Below are 21,801 nucleotides of genomic sequence, written 5' to 3'. Positions count from 1 at the left end.
AGTTTTCATTTATTTCATAAACAAAGTTGTGCAACACCCAAAACCCCCTTACTCAATAGCTGGTTGTGCTATCTTTAGCTGCAATGACTGCAACCAAACACTTCCTAGAGTCATTGAACAGTCTCTCACATCGCTGTGGAGAAATGTTGCCCCACTCTTCCATACAGAACTGTTTTAATTCAGCGACAACATTTGTGAGTTTTCGAGCATGAACTGCTCGTTTCAGGTTCTGCCACAACATCTCAATACAACATCTCAATCAGGTTTAGGTCTCGACTTTGACAAGGCCATTCCAAAACTTTTAAATATGTTGCTTTTCAACGATTCTGATGTAGACTTGCTTGTGTGTTTTGGATCATTGTCTTGCTGCATGACCCAACTGTACTTCAGCTTCAGCTCACGGACGGATAGTCTGACATTCTCCTTTAGAATTCTCTGGTACAGAGCAGAAATCATGGTTCTTTCAATGATGGCAAGTCGTCCAGATCCCGAGGCAGCAAAGCTACCCTGAACCATCACACTACCACCGCCATGCTTGACCGTTGGTATGAGGTTCTTACTGTGGAATTTAGTATTTAGTTTTCGAGAGACGTATCAACGTTCCACTTTTGACACATCTGTCCATAGAACATTCTTGACAATCATCCAGGTGCTTTTTGGCCAATTTGAGTCGACTTTCTAGACGACATGGGTTTTGTCTGACGAAAACCAATCACTGCATTCCACAGTAAGAACCTCATGCCAACGGTCAAGCATGGCGGTGGTAGTGTGATGGTTCGGGGTAGCTTTGCTGCCTCGGGACCTGAACGACTTGCCATCATTGAAGGAACCATGATTTCTGCTCTGTATTAAAGAATTAAAAATAAATAAATGTATCCCCAATTTCGATGTTGTCTCTTGCAACTCCCCAACGGGCTTGGGAGGCAAAGGTCGAGTCATGCGTCCTCCGAAACATGACCCGCCAAACTTCGCTTCTTAACAGCACCAATGTGTCGGAGGATACACCATTCAACTGACTACCGAAGTCAGCCTGCAGGCGCCCTGCCCGCCACATAGTCACTAGTGCGCAATTGACCAAGTAAAGCCCCCCCCCGACCAAACCCTTCCCTAACCCGGACGAAGCTGGGCCAATTGTGCGTAGCTCAATGGGACTCCCGATCACGGCAGGTTGTGACACCTCCTGGGATCGAACCCGGGTCTGTAGTGACACCTTAGACCGCTGCGCCACTCGGGAGGCCTGTATTAGAGAATTCTAAAGGAGAATGTTAGGCTATCCATCCGTGAGCTGAAGCTGAAGCGTAGCTGGGTCATGGAGCAAGACAATTATCCAAAACACAGAAGCAACTCTACATCAGAATGGCTGAAAATCTACAAATGTAAAGTTTTGGAATGGCCTAGTCAAAGTCCAGACCTGAACCTGATTTGAAATGTTGTGGCAGAACCTGAAATGAGCAGTTCATGCATGAAAACCCACAAATATTTCGAAGTTCAAGTAAGAAGAGGGGGCCAAAATTCCTCCACGGCGATGTGAGTATGATCAACAACTCTATGAAGTGTTTGGTTGCAGTCATTGCAGCTAAAGATGGCACAACCAGTTAATGAGTGTAAGGGGGCAATTTCTTTTTCACACAGGGGCATTGGGTATTGCATAACTTTATCAAAATGTTGTGTTATTTGTTCACTCAGGTTCCCGTTATCCAACATCAGGTTTTGGTTGAAGATCTGATAACATTCGGTGTCAAAAATATATAGAAAATCAGAAAGGGGGCAAATTATTTTTCACGGCACTCGAAATGGTTTATGCATTATTTTGGTTATGCTCTATTATTTGAATTCTAATAGGCCAATTACTCCCTCTATCCTCAATTAGTTGTAAGTATGGGTGGGCCTGCCCGGGTATATAGAAACAGGAAGTGAGGCCTACGAGTTATGGCAAACGTTTTACCTTGATCTAATTTGTATACCTGGAATACCGGAACCTTTTGTTTACCTTGCACTTATTTGTTAGGATTCTTGAGTTTACGATGGGATGTGCTTCTCAAATCTTGCAATTGGTTTTCCCACGGCTATTCGAAAGCTGCTACACAAACCTATTTCTATCTCTCTCTCCCCAGTTCTTTGACAGAGTGCTGCTGCTCTCACAGAAACTCTACAGTCTGCTGGTAAGACATACTGTATCTATTCTTTACATTCTACAGACAGTTGCTATGTTTGACTGGTCTTATCTTACTATTAGATATGTTTTAACTGTGTCCCCTGCCCGTCCCCTGGTCTGAAGTTTGTCCTCTGCCTCCTGGTGTTAAGTTTGTCCCCTGCCCGTCCCCGTAGGCCATCGTGTCCCAGCAGGACAGCCACATTGAGTTGCAGCGTGCCTCGCTGTCAGAGCGTGAGCATCCAGGCCGTTCTCGTGGAAATGTGCTCCTGGAGCAGGAGAAACAACGTAACATGGAGAAACAGAGAGAGGAGATGGCTAACTTCCACAAGCTGCAGACACAGCACAGACAAGAACAGGTATTGATCTAGAACACAGGTTATTACATTATTGAAATGGAGAAAGGAGATGGCCAACTTCCACAAACTGCAGACAGCACAGACTAGAACACAGTTTAAAACCCTGAGGTAGAAAATTGTTTATATGTTAGAGACACGGAGAGAGACACCATCAGGAACAGACGCCATCAGGAACAGGTAGCTAGAATAGAGCTTTAAACTGCAGACACTGTATCAGTTATTACGTCTTTCAGCTTTTACCAAATATTGTATAAGTATACATACAATCTTGTTACATGGTTACACCTGCTGGATGAATGTTGCTTGTCTGTCTGTGCACAAGTACTTGCGATTTCCTGCGTCTTTATTTTTATCTCGATTAATCCTCTATCTATTGTGTTTATCTATGATATCCATCTCATCTCTCTGCCTCACAGGTGTCAAACTCGTTCCACGGAGGGCAGAGTGTCTGCATGTTTTTTTAAACTTCTCCCTTGTAATTGATTGATCACTGATTTAGTTAGGAACTTTCCTCGCCTAGTTGCTCCAGCAGAAACTCAGGCCTCCGTGTAATGCGTTTGACACCCCTGCTTATCTATCTCACTTTTCTCTCATTGCTATTTGATCCGTCTCATTCTCAGGCTCGCTGCGGGGAGGAGCGGGAGCGTCGCCAGTTGCAGGCGGAGGTCCTGGAGGTGGAGCTAAGACACAGAGAGGAGGAGTGTAGGAGAATGAAGGCGAAGCTAGCAGAGGAGAGGGGGGAGCTGGAGAGATGGAGAGAAACCTACCAACAGGTTTCTGCTTTGTTTTGTTACATTATACAGTGTTACAATATAACAGTTGTGGTCTTACTGTGATAAGAGTGTGCTAAATGACCAAAATGTAAAGTGGTCTATTAAGAGTTTAAAAAATAAGTTAAAACAAAGCTTCAATTGCCGATTTTATCCAAGTGAGTGCTGCTGGCATGTTTCCATTGTTCATGTGACGTACCTTGCCAACAGGATCTGGAGAGGCTGAGAGAGGCTACAAGGACTGTGGAGAAACAGAAGGAACGCCTGGATTTACAGATGAAGTTGAAGAAGAGCAAGACCATTGCCAAACCTGGGAGTTTTAACTTCAACACTCAGCAGGTGAGGAGGTGGTGTGGTCGTTTAGGACTGAGGACCAATAGTGAGAGGGCTGTTAATTATGCATTTATAGATATTGACGTATGGGATGTTTAGGTCATCTGGTCATTCTCGTCTTCTTCTCAGGCTGTCCCCCACTCCCAGTCGTTCCGAGGGGACCTCCCCCACTCTGCTTCCTTCCGAGGGGACCTCTCCCAGTCGTTCCGAGGGGACCTGATTGGTGGTTGGACCACGGGAGGTGACGTGACCCCCATCCCGGCCTCTAAGGTCCACGTCCAACACAGCCCCTCTCTAGCCACAGCTTTCTTCCTGGAGCCGCCCCCAGAGGTGAGACATAGCTAGGACGTCATGTGGCCTAGACTACATGGATGGACAGTATACCAACCACAGATAGGGTTGACAAATTCCGGCAACTTTCCCCAAATTCTAGAAATAGGAAATATGAGAAGTAGAAGATTTCTGGAAAATTTTGGAAAAGTTAACGGTACTTTGCAAACCCTATCCACAGGACTATGTGAATATGTGTGTTCACCTTCCAGCGTTTTTGTATTCTATTTGTTGTGGCGTGTTGATATTTTGTATGCTGACCTCGCAAAATGCATTTCCATGAAAAGTGACAAAGTTCCCTATCAGATGGTACACTCGATACAACACTCTTACGAGTTTGATCCTCATAGCTGTGTGTTGTAACTCGTTTCCCAGTAGTTCCCAGTATTCATAATCTCGTTCCCAGAGACTTCCGCCCTAAATGTGAGTCTGGTGGACCAACGTGTCAAACTTACCCTTCGTTAGCCAATACAGAAAGAGCAGGAGAAACTCCCAGAGCATAAGCATTAACTTAATCTACCAACCAATCATCTCCGACAACTAAGGTTGGGCGGTATTCAGATTTTCATACAGTTTCTGTACCACCCGGAGTATACGGTATTACCGGAAGTGCACACAAGGGACGCCATTTCCAAAAATAACATCTAAAAAAAAATTACGAATAATATATATGCACAAACAATTAAGGCAACAGGGATCTTGATCCAGGAGGAGATTGAATGTGTCTGCTGTAAACAAGAAGCTGGATTTTGACATATAGCCACTTAGCTAGCAATTTAGCAAACCAAATGCCTCGATGGAGCCCTGAGCTGGATATACAGTGCCTTCAGAAAGTATTCAAACCCCTTGGCTTATTCCACTTTTTGTTGTTACAGCCTGAATTCAAAATTGATTAAATAAAATACAACTCACCCATCTACACACAATACCCCATAATGACAAAGTGAAAACATGTTTTTACAAATGTTTGCACGGTTATTGAAAATGACAGAAATACAGAAATATCCCATGTACATACTGTAAGTATTCACACCCCTGAGTCAATACTTTGTAGAAGCACCTTTGGCAGTGATTAGAGCTGTGAGTCTTTCTGGGTAAGTCTCTAAGAGCTTTCCACACCTGGATTGTGCAACATTTGCCCATTATTCTTTTCCCATTATTATTTTATTTTTCAAATTGGTTGTTGATCTTTACTAGACAACCATTTTCAGGTATTGCCATTAGATATTGAAATAGATTTAAGTCAAAACTATTACCTGGCCACTCAGGAACATTCACTGTCTTCTTGGTAAGCAACTCCAGTGTTGATTGTCCTGCTGAAAGGTGAATTAATCTCCCAGTATCTAGTGGAAAGCAGACTGAACCAAGTTTTCCTCTGGGATTTTGCCTGTGCCTAGCTCCATTACATTTATTTTTTATCCTGAAAAACTCCCCAGTCCTTGCTGATGAAACGCATGACATAACATGATACAGCTACCACCATGCTTGAAAATATGAAGAGTGGTACTCCATAATTTGTTGGATTTGCCTCAAACATAACACTTTGTATTCAGGAGATAAAATAAAATAAATCACTCTGTCATTTAGGTTAGTATTGTGGAGTAACTACAATGTTGATCCATCCTCCGTTTTCTCCTATCACAGCCATTAAACTGTTGAACATTTTTAAAGTCAGAATTGGCATCATGGTAAAATCCCTGAGCGTTTTCCTTCCTCTCCGGCAACTGAGTTTGGAAGGATGACTGCATGTTTGTAGTGACTGGGTGTATTGATACACAATCCAAAGTGTAATTAATGACTTCACCATGCTCAAAGGGATATTCAATGTCTGCTTCTTTTTTTTTTTAACCAATCTACCAATAGGTGCCCTTCTTTGCGAGGCATTGGAAAATGTTCCTGGTCTTTGTGGTTGAATCTGTGTTTTAAATTCACTCCTCGACTGAGGGACCTTACAGATAATTGTATGTGTGGGGTACAGAGATGAGGTAGTCATTCAAATATCATGTTAAACACTATTATTGCACACAGAGTGAGTCCATGCAACTTAACAATGTGACGTACGCAAATGTTTCCTCCTGAACGTATATAGGCTTGCCATAAGAGGGACAAAACATTTCAGCTTTTCATTTTTGATTAATTTGTAAACATTTCTAAACATAATTCCACTTTGACATTATGGGGTATTGTGTGTCACTGGCCTACACACAATCTCAATTTAATCAGGCTGTAACAACAAAATGAGGAAAAAGTCAGAGGGTGTGAATACTTTCTGAACACACTGTAATTTATTTGACACATCTTAATTTCCTATAGTTACATTCATAGGCTGTTATAAAGAGTGGCGTAGCACGCACCCCCCAAAATCATACCGTCGGTATTTCGTAATACCCCGGTGTACGGTGTATATAGCCCATGTCTACCCACAATCCCTCCCCCATAATCCTCCCTCCCCCGTATGCTCCTCGCACTCGTGTGATTCGCCAAAATTAAAGGATGACAAATACTTTACTTCGTAAGGTCCCTCCCATAGAATTCTATGGTCAATCCCACTAAGGCCAACTTTGAATCGTAGATGTACCAGGTTTATATTTGCTGTGCGCGATGGTTACAGTATTCATAACAAGGTTACAGTATTCATAACTTTACATTATTGTATTGTAGGCGCCCCTTCATAGGGAGAGCATCAGCCCTGCGCCCCCTAAAGCGGAGGTTCCCATTCACCTGATCAGCACCACCAACCAGGTGGTCCACAAGCCAGGGGCTGTGCAGCAGCAGATCCCCACCAAGCTGGCTACCCTCAGCAGCAAGGGCAAGGAGAAGAGCAGAAAAAAGGGATCGCACCAGCGCATGCATAGTGCAGGTCAGAACATAGCACTGTAGAATACAACAGAATACTAAACTACCCACACTGGATGGTTAGATGCTCCTATAGTTTTTATTAGCAATGTATTGAGACAAAGGCTCTTCATCAGGCTGTGGGAAGGCTCCTCAGAGGAGGAAGGGGAGGACCATCTTCAGTGAATTTTATAAAAAATAGTGAAGCATAAAAAAAGTTATCCTACACTAAATATATTCACATGTCACCAAATAATAGATTAAAACAGTGTTTTGCAATGATGGTCTACAGTAGCCTCAACAGCACTCTGTAGGGTAGCACCATGGTGTAGCCAGGGGACAGCTAGCTTCCGTCCTCGTCTGGGTACACTGACTTCAACACAAAACTTAAGAGGCTCAAGGTTCTCAACGCCTTCCGTAGATTTACACAGCACAGGAGGTTGGTGTCACCTTAATTGGGGAGGACGAGGGCTCATGGTAATGGCTGGAGCGGAATTAGTGGAATGGTATCAAACACATTAAACACATCCTTTTCATATGTCCAACACTGGAACTCTTCCAAGTCAAGGTAAGCTTTTGGTTTGACTCATTTATTGCCACCGGGGCCTGCTTTGTAAACTGCTTACTGACTGTACACTGTACAGCATGATTGTAGTGGGTTTACAAACACAGTTATATTAGCTATGTTGACTATGACATTACTTTAGCTAATATGGTGACAACAATGTAGGCTATGTGTATTGGATATGAAGGTTTAGCTTGGACATTTCCCCCCTGGTCACAGACAGCTGATGTGTTGTGCATTGAAGTCCATAAGCGAAGGGAAAAGGTGAGAGGAAGAGACTGGGTAGATGTGAGAAGGAATACAACAAGCTATGAAAGTGAACTGTTTGCGTGTGATCAGGGGTGTATTCATTCTGCCGATTCTGTTGAAAAACGTTTCTTAAACAGAAGCAAATGGAACCAAACAGGGATAAACATACCTGAATTTGTCCAATAGAAACTCTCGTTTGCAACTGTGCACCTACATTGTAAACTTTCATTCATAGGCTAGGTTGTAGCAACCTCATGGGTATAGGGAGAATTCAAGTAGTAGCCTAAATCTATCGATGTTACATCGAACTGGGTGAATGGGATACAAATGACAGTCATCCAATATGCTGTTATAGAAATAAGGCCATGCTCATAGAGCCTTAACAGCACCAACCGCCACTGGTGGGATCATGATGTCAATCACAAGTCAGATCTTTGAGCAAATTATAACATTTACCTCCACTGTTGATAATTTCTATCTGTTAGGGAGTGAGTAGTTGTCTTTCTTCCTGCAGCATCTATAGACATGTCTCAGGTGGTGCCGATCAGAGTGACAAGAAAAGAGTGCGGGAGTCTGCGAGGGAAGGGGACTGTGAGTCCTCACAGGAGCTACCAATCAGGTAAGACGAGAACCTCGGGATTTCCAGGTACACACGATCAGATTATTACCATGACTGGAGATGTGTTTTAACGTCTCAGGATCTAAATGAACATGGAGCACGCATGCACACATGTCCAGACACACGATGAGTAAGTTAACCCTATGTTGTTATCCCTCCTTAGATCGTTTCTTTAGTCCTCCAGAGCCTCTGTCCAATGCCAAGCACTCCCAGACCCTATTGTCCAGCAGCAGCATGAGGAACAGCCAGAGCCACTTCCCTCCACCCGAACCTCCCCGTCCTCCCCCCTTCCCAAAAGACATAGCAAGCAAACCAACCAAGGAACGTGTAATCTACCTGTAAGGACACAGGGTAAGACCAAAACCCTAACTCATAGGGCCTATGCCAGGGGTCTGCAACTGGGTGCCTGTGTGCCAAAACTGGTCCACAAGTGATTTTATTTGGCCCGCCAAAGCAGTCTGTTCTGGTCGAAGTAAAGATGTGATTTAAAAAAAAATGTTGAACTGATTTGGCTTTTCTAATTCCTTGTACTTCTTGAGTGCCTGTTGAATTTCCAAAGACATTTATATTGTTCTGATGAGTGTTTCTGTCATGGTTTAAGAGAAAGTGTCTCTAACTACTCAAGTCTTTACTTTTAAAAGGATTCTTATTCATGTTGAGCAGTGTTGTTAGGAAGCTGTTTATTATTTTAACTTGTTTACAGATCTGAGGTGCCAAGCATGTTTTATTCTCAGAGCACATTACTACTCTAATCTATATAGTTTACCTGCTGCTTGAAATCAGAATGTCTTAATGAAAATAACGCATGGAAGTAAATGTAGCTTTCTGTTAGAGGGAATAATAACTGTATGGGGTTATGGTGTATTTTCACACTGAATAATAATGACTACTGGACATAAAGGATGCCAATTCTACTGTGGTTTCTGTCATGAGGGAGACAGGAATGGGTGTCATGACAGTTTGTGCACTTGGTGGACTGTTGAATGCAGAAGGCCTGACCACGTGATGTCAACGCTCAAAATGGATTGTAGTAAGTCAAGTTTTACCACACAGCTTCCCTGTGTGCGTGAATGTACAGAAATGTTAGGACACTCTGTGTTTAGTTTGAACTGGAGCAAAATAGTTTTTCCTTTTTGCTCATTGTGTAACTGTAACAAGGTTATGTTCTGGGAACCAAGGTAACTTGTAAATAATGTTTTAATAATAATGAAACTTTTTGAATTATGTTTTAACACGGGGGAGGTTGTTTGGAAGGATTTGTGAATCATGTTGCTCAGTTTCCAGTGAACACATATAATTAGAACATGTTATATACAGTGCCTTCAGAACGAATTCATACCCCTTGACTTATTCCACATTTTGTTGGGTTTCAGCCTGAATTCAAAATGTATTATTTGTTTCTGACCCACCTGCAAACAATACCCCATAATGAGTGAAAACATGTAAAAAAAAAAAAATACTTTTTTTTTGCAAATGTAATACAGAAATCGAGTTTACATAAGTATTCGTACCCCTTTGCTATGACACTCCAAATTGAGCTCAGGTGCATCCAATGCTCTTTGATTATCCTTGAGATGTCACGACAACTTGGTTAAATTGTTTGGACATGAATTTGAAAGAAACACACCTGTCTATATAAGGTCCCACAGTTGACAGTGCATGTCAGAGCAGAAACTATACTATGACGTCCAAGGAACTGTCCTTAGATCTGAGATAGAATTGTGATGAGGTATATATCTGGGGAAGGGTATAAAACAATTTCTAGATTGTTGAAAGTTTCCAAGAACACCGTGGTCTCTATCATTGGGAAATTGAAAAAATATGGAACTACCCAGACTCTGCCTAGAGTTGGCCTTCTGAACAAGAAGGCTCTTGGTCAGAGAGGCAATGATCACTCTGACAGAACTACAGAATTCCTTGGCTGAGATGGGAGAACCTGCCAGAAGGACAACATTCTCTACAGCACTTCACCAATCTGGGCTTTATGGGAGAATGTCCAGATGGAAGACACTTCTGAGAAAAAGGCACATGACAGCACACCTGGAATTTGAAAAAAGGCATGTGAAAGACTGATCATAAGGCAAAAGTTTGTGGTCTGAAGAGACAAATGCAACTCTTTGGCCTGAATGCAAAGCGCTGAGAAAACCAGGCACAGCTCACCACCTGTTGACCACCACCCCTACTGTGAAGCATGGTGGCAGCTGGTGGCAGCATCATGCTATGAGGATTATTTTCAGTGGCAGGAACTGGGAGAGTGGTAAGGATAGAGGAAACATTGAATGGAGCCAAATACAGGCAAATCCTTGATGAGAACCTGCTTCAGAGTGCAAATGACCTTAGACTTGGGGGGGGGGGGGGGGGGGATTTACATTCCAACAGGACATTGACCCCAAGCATACAGCCAAAGAAACACTGGAATGGCTTCAGAACAATAATGTGAGTCCTTGAGTGTCCCAGCCAAAGCCCAGACTTGAATACCATTGAAAATCTATGGAAAGACCAAGATTGCTGTTCACCACCGCTCCCTATCTAGCTTAACAGAGCTTGAGAACCTGAAAGGAAGAAAATCCAGACGTACAACGCTCATACAGACATACCCAAGATGACTCAAATCTGTAATCGCTGCCAAAGGTGCTTCTACAAAGTATTGACTCAGGGGTGTGAATACTTATGTAAATGAGATTTCTGTATTTCATTTTTAATACATGAGCAAACGTCTACACATGTTTCATTATGGGGTATTGCGTGTAAAGGGGCGGAAAGTATTTCATCCATTCAGAATTCTGCCTGTAACAACAATGTGGAATAAGTCAAGGGGTATGAATACTTTCTGAAGGCACTGTAGATCTCTATGGTCTTGACTATTGTTGTAATATCATTGTTCTGCTGAACTGCTGCTGTTCTTCCCATCCACAGCTGATAGAAATAATAAAAAGAACCATGATGACGTATGTAGCCAGCCTTGCCTGTTTGTTAAGGCTGTCGAGTCAATGTCATCTCCGAATTACTCCCCTCCTTCCCTTTCCAGTCTAAAACAGAAATAGTGATTTTTATTAGGATCCCCATTAGCCGATGCCAATTGCGACAGCTAGTCTTCCTGGGGTCCAAGACGGTACAGACAAAATACTTTACAATTGAAATTTAAAAACATGAACATGTTTGCTTGCATCTATCAGTTACACATTTCATATCAGTACATACAAAGTAGGTCACATGGAGAGGCGTTGCTTTTTGTTTTTTTTAAACCAAGTTTGTTGCTGACTTGCGCTATATGAGATGGAAGTGAGTTCCATGCAATCATGGCTCTGTATAATACTGTACGTTTCCTTGAATTTGTTCTGAACCCGTGGACTGTGAAAAGACCCCTGGTGGGGTAAGTGTGTGTAAGTTGGACTATGCAAACAATCTGGAATTTAACACATTCATGTTTCTTATAAAAACAAGAATTGATGCATTCAGTTTTTCCTCAACTCTTAGCCAAGAGAGACCGGCATACATATGATTGATATTAACCCTCTAATTACAATTGAGCAAAACATGCTGCTCTGTTCTGGGCCAGCTGCAGCTTAACTAGGGCCTTCTTTGCAACACTTGACCATATGACTGGACAATAATCAAGTTAAGATAAAACTTGAGCCTGCAGGACTTGCTTTGTGTGTGTTGTCAAAAGCAGACAGACCTCTCCCTATCTTTACAACTCTTGAATCACAATGTTTTGACCATGACATTATACAATCTAAGGTAAAACGGACTGCGACTCTTTGTTTAGGGCTGCTGTGGTTGCGTACCCCCCCAACACACACTTTGCAACCAAAACATTTCAGTAACCCACCCGTGACAGCAAAAACGTATGTTTTAACGTTCCTTTCCTGCCATTTTGCCATGTGGCGTAGAGAAAATGTTGCCGTTTTAAAGCAAGTTTGCGGCAATTCTACACATTTTCCCATGGGGCGGAAAGATGTGCAGTTTTACAGCTAATTTCCTGTAATTCTACACATTTCCCACACCATTCAACTGACTACCGGAAGTCAGCCTGCAGGTGCCCGGCCCGCCACAAGGAGTCGCTAGAGCGCTATGAGCCAAGTAAAAGACCCCCGGCCAAACATCCCCTAACCTGGACGACGCTGGGCCAATTGTGCGCCGCCCTATGGGACTCCAGGTCACGGCCGGTTGTGACACAGCCTGGGATCGAACCCGGGACTGTAGTGATGCCTCAAGCACTGCGATGCAGTGCCTTCGACCGCTGCGCTACTCAGGAGGCCCCATGTTTGCAGTTAATATAACTGATGATCAATGGCTCCACCCTGTCGGTAATTAGACCATGCTTACGATAAGTTTAGATAGCTGTCCGCTAAACTAATGTACCAGTCTAAGAAAGATTTAGATGACATGGGCCAATTGAGTGACTGCTGATGCACAGCCACATTTTTTAATTGCTCCTTGTATATTGTATTACTCTAACTGTCAGCAGTAAGTTGACACTGAGGTACAACATTTTTTATTGGCGTGCGGCCCGCCAGTTTAGACTATGGTCAAAAGTAGTGGACTGTATAGGAAATAGGGTACCATTTGGGATGCATCCAAAAATATTGCGCAAATGTATCGAGTAAGTCACTCGAGAATTGAGATGTGTTGGTAATTATTATGAGACACCCACCAAACAACTTCAAAATGATCACTTATCATAGTTTAATTAAGAAACAAACTAACACAGCACTCTGTCTTCATAAAGCAATATGCACAGAGACATTCAAATTGTAACCATGGATACAAGTAAGGCCAAAATCATTTAAGACAATATTGAATATTTAACCAAATCGGTCAATCTAGGGGATTTGATTCAATCCGGATTTCTGAAGTTCAGCACTATTGTGGACTTGAAATAAAGGTAATTTCAGATTGAGCCATTATATACAGCATTTACCATGAATGCAGCGGGAACGTTGCCTTTCAATTTCAATCGTGCTATAGCGCTGAACTTTGGGGATATGGATTGAATCGAGCCCTTAAGTCTCCTTATAACGTAGTTACGGACTGGTAAGTAGTTAGTGTAATGAATTAGGTAAACAGTTTAAGTTGTAAGTACTATGTAAGAATGTTTGCCTAGCTGCCTACAATGTAATTAAACACATACATGGGTTTTACACCTAATATAAAGTGGAACCACACCATCTACTGGAAAAAGAGTGGGGACAACCTTAATTGTTCCAACCTTAAATGTATATAAAAGACAGCCTGGATCAAACCAAACCCATAGCAAGCAAAGGTAAGATAAAAAAAAATATATATATATATATATATTTGGGAAGATTTCCCAAACAGATTAAATCTTATTCTGGATTTATAAACACTTTACATGAAGATTCTCCACAAAGCTTGCTTTTTAGTCCACTAGTAAAGTATCCCTTTATGCCCTAAATCAATAATCATTATCATATACCTTTGGCTAGCTGAGAATCCATGATAGCACCACATGAAAAAGGGTATGTCTGATACTTCAGTCATCTTTGATGTACAGCGGACAGGCCGTAGTGTGGCTCTTTCGTTCTTCATAGTACTTAAAGAAGAAAAAGAAAGGGAACAAGCCGACCGATTTATAATGGTGGGACACATTGGCATCATCCCAAATCGCACCCCATTTCCTATACAGTGCGCTACTTTTGACCAGGGCCCTATTTAGGGAACAGGGTGTAATTTAGAATGCACATATTGACCTTCTAGTAGTGTAGATTATAATGGCTGCCAGGCCTCCCTTAAAAAAAAGAGATTCAATGGGACTCACCTGGTTAAATAAAGAGTAAAATGTAAAAATTATTGAATGCTTTTCTGCATAGAATTGGTGGGGGAGACAAACTGAACAGGATGGTGTTGAGGGTGGGATGTTGAGCAGGGCAGGTCATGTGTATTGGATGCGACTCAGGCTGACTACATGGGAGATGCATGAACATAATCGGCTACCACATCATATGGGGTTGAACAGGGCAGAGTAGGCAATCTATAGTGATGTCACAGGGGTCTAACTCATATGGGAAGGTCCAGGGGCTGTTGATTAGCGTAAACCTTTATTTCCAGCCTACCTCATGTTCGATTGGAATAGCCGAGTAGTGAACAAGACTTTGGCATAGTGTGTGGTGAGAAAATTAGACATACTTTTTACTTAGAGAAGTGTCTATTGTTATATGCTAGTGTTTTCCCCCCCCTGATACAATCTTGTCGACAGCTAAGAGCCGTTTGGGTGCAAACGCAGCATGCGACATCACGTTTTATATATCTCCCGGAACTCAGCTGTGTGGAAACTTGCTGAAATGAGCGCAGTGTGAGCTGTGGCAAATGCCGTTAAACGGTTAAGCCCTTGTGCTATTTTAATCTGCACAGACAAACTAATCGCCTTTTACACACTGTTCCACGCCCCTGTTTACACACATCTGCTAACTGCCACATACACCAAGAGGTTGTAATTTCATATGAAAGCTGAGACCCAACTGTTCGTTGGGCTCTAAATCTGCACAATTGAGTGACTTAACTGCTCCGTTTTTAAGTTGTTTGAAGAATCAGGTCTCTTCCTTTTGGTTAGAATTTCCATGACAATGGTAACAAGAGACTAGGTCAGCGTAGGTCGAAGCTATATTGTGCTCTTTGCCTGCCTCGGTGTTGTTTAGCCTGGGTCACGTCTGGCTCATTTACCAGGACTCCCATGGCTGATCCTGCCGCCCCAAGGATATGAAGAACAGCCACTGTAGGTTGGGTGCCCTCTTTCCCTCCCTCCCGCTCATCCATTCTTCCCTTTCATCCATCCTCTTTACACACCAAGTGCACTGAAATGTTTATAATTTTGTCCATTACTAATGTATAGAGTTCCATTGATAACCTTTGTAAAAAAAAAAAGAACAGAAACTAAATGGATAAGAAATTGGCATCCTAGAAATCCTTTATTCTGATTTGCTGGCCTCTGGAAGGTGTGTGTCCTGAAGTGGGGGAGGAAGAGGGTCCTCACTCTGCTTCAGGACCTTGTAGTTCAGGATTGGTGAGGGGCTCCTCTATGGGTGGTCCTGGGGTTTGCGTACAGTTGATTGGTTGTAGAACTATGGGAGGCTGGGAGGGACAAATAGAGGAGATATCAGACCACTGTGGAGCTAGTCTGAGACAACAATAAGCACATGACAGATTATGCAGAACACCAAAACATATACTGCCATTCCTCTGTCAACAAGTAGATTTAGATCAATGGACTAAATAAAGCCTTCACTGTATTTCTTATCACAGCAATCCACTGACTGGAGGAGTGTGCTACTATAGCAAGCTTGTTAGAGCTCTAGTATCTGTGCATTAAGGATTTTCACTATGAGTAGGTGTCTCTAACGCCCAGGAACCTCTGATTCAAACTCCCATTAGACAGCTCTGCAAGAGTTATAGGTTCGTTCCTTACCAAATATGGAGTTTCGTTGAGAAACTATCTTCATTTACTCCTGTTACGGCCAGTATGTACTTTCAAAAAAGGTCTAAATAAAAATGTACAAGCAACCAAAAAAAGGCCTATTTAGCACCTCCAATCACTCATTACTGCAATGTACAGGTCGGAAGTCTACATCAGCAGAATACATTGAAGCTACTGAAGATTTTTTTTTTTTTACGGTTTCTTGTATCTTTTATTGGAAGTACACACTGGCCGTAATGGGAGTAAATGAAGATAGTTGTTCAGCAAAACTCCATATTTGGTGAGTAACAATCATATTTTGACATAGCGTTTGCAGAGCTCTCTAATGGGAGTTTGAAATCGGAGCTTCCTGGGTGTTAGAGAGGAGACATCTTTAAACACACATTTTTTATTTATTAAGTCAGTTAAGAATTTGTTCCCATTTACAATGACGACATACCAGAAGGCAAAGGGCATCTTGCGGAGACGGGGGCTGGGATTAAAAATAAATATATATAGGACAAAACACACAACACTACATAAAGATAGACCTAAGATGACAACATAGCATGATAGCAGCACAAAACATGGTACAAACATTTGGCACAGACAACAGCACAAAGGGCAAGAAGGTACAGACAATACCTCATGCGAAGAAGCCACAACTGTCAGTGAGAGTGTCTATGATTGAGTCTTCAAATGAAAAGATGGAGATGAAACTGTCCAGTTTGAGTGTTTTGTTGCAGCTCGCTCCAGTCGCTAGCTGCAGCAAACTGAAAAGAGGAGCGGCCCAGGGATGTGTGCGCTTAGGGGGCCTTTAACAGAATGTGACTGGCAGAACGGGTGTTGTATGTGGAGGATGAGGGCTGCAGTAGATATCTCAGATGGGGGGAATTAGGCCTAAAAGAGTTTTATAAATAAGCATCAACCAGTGGGTCTTGCAACAGGTATACAGAGATGACCAGTTTACAGAGAAGTATAGAGTGCAGTGTGACGTGTCCTATCAGGAGCATGTGGCAAATCTGATGGCCGAATGGTAAAGAACATCTTGCCGCTCGAGAGCACCCTTACCTGCCGATCTATAAACGATGTCGCCATAATCTAGCATGGGTAAGATGGTCCTCTGAATCAGGGTTAGTTTGGCAGCTGTGGTAAAAGAGGAAAGATTACGATAGAGGCAACCAAGTCTAGATTTAACCTTTGCCTATAGCTTTGATACGTTTTGAGAAGGACAGTGTACCGTCTAGCCATACTCCCAAGTACTTGTATAAAGTGACTACCTCAGGCTCTACACCCTCAGAGGTAGTAATAACACCTGTGGGAGGAGGGCATTCTTCTTACCAAACCACATGACCTTTGTTTTGGAGGTGTTCAGACAAGGTTAAGGGCAGAGAAAGCTTGTTGGACAATAAGAAAGCTGTGTTGGTGAGCGTTTAACACAAAATCCGGGGAGGGGCCAGCTGAGTAAAACTATCTGCATATAAATGGATGAGAGAGCTTCCTACTGCTTGAGCTAGGCTGTTGATGTAAATTGAGAAGAGCGTGGGGCCTAGGATCAAGCCTTGGGGTACTCCCTTTTTGAAAGGCAGTGGCTGAGAGCAGATTTTCTGACTTTATACACTGCACTCTTTGAGGTAGTTAGCAAACCAGGCCAAAGACTCCTCAGAGACACCAATACTCTTTAGCTGGCCCACAAGAATGGAATGGTCTACCGTATCAAAAGCTTTGGCCAAGTCAATAAAAATTGCAGCACAACATTGCTTAGAATCAAGGGCAATGGTGACATCATTGAGGACCTTTAAGGTTGCAGTGACACATCCATAACCTGAGCGGAAACCAGATTGCATACTCGAGAGAATAATCTAGATATCAAGAAAGCCAGTCAGTTGATTATTGAGAAGTTTTTCCAACACTTGATAAACAGGGCAAAATAGAAATAGGCCTATAACAGTTAGGATTAGCTTGATCTCCCCCTTTAAATAAAGGACACACCGTGGCTGCCATCCAAGCAATGGGAACGAGAGACAGGTTAAAAAGGTCAGAGATAGGCTTGGCGGTGACAGGGGCAGCAACCTTAAAGAAGAAAGGGTCTAAACCATCTGAACCAGATGTTTTTTAGGGGTCAAGTTTCCTTTAGCACCCTGCCTGCAGGGAGAAACTTTGTAGCGGGGCAGGGGAAAGAGGGGAGATGAGGAAATGTTGGACGGGCAAGGAGGCATGGCAGAGTCAAATAGGAATCCTGACTTAATGAAGTGGTGCTTAAAGAGCTCAGCCATGTGCTCCTTGTCTGTAACAACCACATTGTCAACATTAAGGGACATGGGCAGCTGTGAGGAGGGTTTATTCTCCAGGTCTTTAACCGTTTTCCAGAACTTCTTGGGGTTAGACCCACAGAGAGAGAACTGCTCCTTAAAGTAACTAACTTTGGCCTTCTGGATAGATTGAGTGCACTTTTCTAGTTTGCCTGAACGAGAGCCAGTCAGCCCGAGTATGCGTGGGCCGAGCGATTTGCCAAATGGCATTCTTGAAGTTGAGTGTAATTCTACCAGATCACGGTCGAACCAGGGGCTGAACCTGTTAAATTCTCATTTTCTTTATGGGTGCATATTTGTTAACGATACCCCTGAAAATAAAAAACAATAAGGTCCAAGCGTCTTCGACAGAGGGGATCAAGCTGATTCTATACCAATTTACAGAGGCCAGCTCATGAAGGAAGGCTTGCTCATGAAAGTTTTTTAGCAAGCGTCTTAGACAAGTCGTTTCACTAAGCAGCCATTACAAACACAGGCTGTAAAACAGTGAACACTAAGGTCATTACAGAAAACACCAGACCGATACCTATCATGATTATTTTTAAGGATAACATCAAGGAGAGTAGCCTTTTCTGGGTATTTGGAGTCATACCTTGTAGGAATGCTAATAATCTGAGAAAGATTTAGGGAGTCCCATTGCTTTAGGACTTGGTCAGGTGGTTTAAGCACAGCCCAGTTTAGGTCACCTAAGCAGGACAAATTCAGACTTAGTGTAAGGGCATTTAGGGTAGAGGCCGGTGCTGATGTGGACAATAACACCCAGCAACAGTCAACAAAGAGCTATTTGAAAGCTTAACGTCTAAAACCAGCAAATTCAATTGTTTGGGGATCGACTTTGTGGGGACAACCGAGCACTAAAGGTATTCCTTGGTAAAGATTGCCACTCCACCACCTTTGGAAGATCTGTCTTACCAAATAATGATAATAAGTAATGACCAACACATCTGGATTGTTGCTGTGAACCCACACTTTCAAATGATCCATTTTAGGCTAAGAAGCTTCTTGTGTTAACGTGCAGAAAACGCAGGCTTTTACGAGAGCAGAAATCAGTGAAGCAGAGCACAAGTCAGAATTGGGGCTAGCAACAGACGGGCCAGGGTGTACATGCACATTTCCAGAAACAAAACAGCAGTAATACAATTAGGGCACGGCTGAGGACAGGGAGAGCTCTGCAGTGTTGACTTAGAACATTTGAATGTTCATTAGATGGCAACAAGATCATATTGTACAGCAATTTCATCAGGTAACATGAATACAAAGCCGGCGAGGGGTGGTTAGCATAGGATGGGAGGCCAAAAGTCTGTGTAACCAATGGAGCACGGCTGTCCAAACTTGTTCCTGGAGAGCGACCCTCCTGTAGGTTTTCAACCCCAGTTGTAACTAACCTGATTCAGCTAATCAAACAACTAATTATTAGTGTCAGGTGCGCTAGATTAGGGTTGGAGCAAAAACCTACAGGATGGTAGCTCTCCAGGAGGGGGGTTGGACAGCCCTGCAATATAGAGTCAGAGTCCCGAGTGTGGGAACACACAGATTGTCCCACAGTTGGGTAAACAAGCAAGTTCATAGTCAACAAAGCACACAGGAGTCATGAGGCAAATATCATAAAGCCCAAGAGAAAAATATAACAACTTGGGGCTAGCCATTGTAAGTTCAGAGTCACTTGCCCCAAGAGTGCATGTGTGCTGGAGGTGATCGAAAGCTCGAGAGAGAAGGGGGAGTGTGGCGGGGGTACCTGTACCAGACAGGGGGAGACAGGCCAGGGAGACGGCGAACAGATTGCCAGGTGGAATCCAAGCAGCAGTGCAGCAGGCAATGGGAGTAGGTGAGAGAAGTTTGAGAAGTTATTTTTCTCTGCACAGATGGAAGGGGCTTCAAAGGCCTCATTTGGGGGGGCTGTGAAACTCTCCCGCCATTGTTAGGCCGAGAGTTCACATCTCTCACTTTGCACTTCAGTGCTAATTTCAGTCAGATTCTTTCCTAGCAGCTTGATAGCCTTAATTATTAAGCTTTATATAACAAAATTACCTAAAGACAGTATTTTACTGTTTGGCTTCAGAAAGGAGGTTCAGACTGAATATTACTCACTCAGTTTTGTGTTGGATGGTATTTCCAGGTTCCGCTGTGTTTCTTCTGAAGGTTTTGGCTTGTTAGAAGTTTGTTTTTCTTGATAGTCCTTGGTGGTAATAGTCCATTCAGGTAATTTTATCCAAAATCAAGGTTTTAGGTATGGGATTGTGAATTGTAATAAAGGTTTTGATGTTAGTATCCTATAATAAGTCCTTGCCAATTTTTGTTTGACTTTTATCTACATTTATTAAACTCTAATTCTATGTTTTTGCAGAAGAACTCAGGAGCCCATGCTCTCTGTGTGTCTCCGTCTCTCTCCCTGACCACAGATAGTGGAGCAGCTTGTTAGCACAGGTATGGCTGTACATTGAGCGATAGATCTGACACACAGAGGTGGAGGAAACATTAAGAGGAAAGCAAGAGGCTTAAGAGCACCTTGTGATACAAAACCCAGTAGCTTCTAGAAACATGTTCACAATTTGCAGTTCAAAGAAAAAGGGGTGAGATACAAAGTACAGTACACTCCCTTGTCACCGCCAGATACTATGCGTTGTCAACTACCTACCAAATGGTGTTTAATGACCCAGAACCCTATAACGCATTGTGTCTATTCCAACACCACAGCATTACAATATACTGTAAGACAATCTGACTGGTATCTAGCAGCAGAGGACTATAATTATACTAGTAAAGAATAAAGGCAAGCCCAGATCAGATATCGGCAGTGACATTCATAGACACCTGATAGCAAAGAACCCACAGTAAAATGACAGTATGGGTTGGGAGGGCAGAGCAGGGGGAACAAAGAAACTGATATCTAGTTTTCGGGGCTACGGTACTCAACAGTGAACCTAGAATTTAAAGTTTGGTACATAACACTAGACATGTTCCTGTCCGTAGGCGGCGGCGACACTCATATCAAACTGGTAATCACCACAAATCCACTTCCTGTCCAGAATAAGGGCAGCTCTTTGCGCCACAGTGCCACCGCCAGGCTGGAGAGGAGGGTGCAAGGCACCAGGTATAACAGGGCCGGCTGACCCATCTGCATCAGTGCCAGAGCTACAAAGGTGATGAGCAGCCCGATACCATAACCTGGAGAGCGGGAGAAAGGGAGAGGGTGAAAGAGGTAGAGGAAGCGTGAATCAGGTGTGTTACTGCTTGGTTGGAACAAATATTGTCCGGTATAGACTACAAACAAAGTCGATTTGACTATCAAAAAGATTATGCAAATCAAAATGTGTTGGTCTTACCGATAGTGCAGGCCAGGAAATAGAACCGTGAGGACTGCATGAGGATGTCAAACCTGTGACAGTAGGCTACCAGCAGACCTGACACACACAGAGAGTGAGACAGAGAGCGAGACACCATGTCAGCTAAGCCGGGACGAGTTCAGATAGCAGCTTTATCTCGCCACAGAAAGATGCTGTATGATATAGGTCCAGATCAGGGAGAATTCCTGGCCCTAAAGGAGATTTAGATTAGGCACTATGGGTGTTACCTGGTACTAAGACAGGATACAAGAGTAGAGTAAATCAAATTGTATTTGCCACATGCTTCATAACCAACGGTGTAGACTAACAGTGAATTGTTTACTAACGGGCCCTTCCCAACAATGCAGGGAGAATTTTTTTAAATATAATAATAATAATAATAATAATAATACGAGGAATAAATACAATGACTAACGATAACTTGGCTATATACAGTGCATTCGGAAAGTATTCAGAGCGCTTGATTTTTTCCACATTTTGTCACGTTACAACCTCATTGTTAAATCGATTCAATACTCC

The 21,801-nt window shown here is 42.8% G+C and overlaps 2 protein-coding genes across 9 annotated transcripts in view; one reads left to right on the top strand and one right to left on the bottom strand.

The window, feature by feature from the left end:
• Window positions 1-11,163, top strand: part of LOC129824475 (rho guanine nucleotide exchange factor 18-like) — a 29,539-nt gene extending 18,376 nt beyond the window's left edge. For 5 of the 6 annotated variants that reach the window (XM_055884173.1, XM_055884174.1, XM_055884172.1 and 2 more), the window contains exons 12-19: window positions 2,115-2,162; window positions 2,329-2,511; window positions 3,132-3,284; window positions 3,492-3,620; window positions 3,744-3,944; window positions 6,606-6,804; window positions 8,108-8,212; window positions 8,376-11,163. In XM_055884173.1, coding sequence (XP_055740148.1) covers window positions 2,115-2,162; window positions 2,329-2,511; window positions 3,132-3,284; window positions 3,492-3,620; window positions 3,744-3,944; window positions 6,606-6,804; window positions 8,108-8,212; window positions 8,376-8,554 — 1,197 coding nt within the window. In that variant the 3' untranslated portion in view covers window positions 8,555-11,163. The other variant, XM_055884177.1, reaches the window with a different exon arrangement.
• A 79-nt stretch (window positions 11,164-11,242) lies between these two features.
• The window catches only part of sppl2 (signal peptide peptidase-like 2), a 56,043-nt gene continuing 45,484 nt past the window's right edge, over window positions 11,243-21,801 (bottom strand). For 2 of the 3 annotated variants that reach the window (XM_055884178.1, XM_055884179.1), the window contains 3 exons: window positions 21,262-21,339; window positions 20,943-21,103; window positions 11,243-15,304 (listed from right to left, as the gene is read on the bottom strand). In XM_055884178.1, the coding sequence (XP_055740153.1) occupies window positions 15,203-15,304; window positions 20,943-21,103; window positions 21,262-21,339 (341 nt within the window). In that variant the 3' untranslated portion in view covers window positions 11,243-15,202. Of the gene's footprint in view, window positions 15,305-16,697; window positions 16,773-20,942; window positions 21,104-21,261; window positions 21,340-21,801 lie in introns of all 3 variants that reach the window. The other variant, XR_008754756.1, reaches the window with a different exon arrangement.

This window comes from Salvelinus fontinalis, chromosome 26, assembly GCF_029448725.1.
Source record: "Salvelinus fontinalis isolate EN_2023a chromosome 26, ASM2944872v1, whole genome shotgun sequence".
Classification (NCBI taxonomy): Eukaryota; Metazoa; Chordata; class Actinopteri; order Salmoniformes; family Salmonidae; genus Salvelinus; species Salvelinus fontinalis.
Note: the sequence above shows the minus strand (reverse complement) of the source record. Positions and strands in the feature narration are given on the sequence as shown.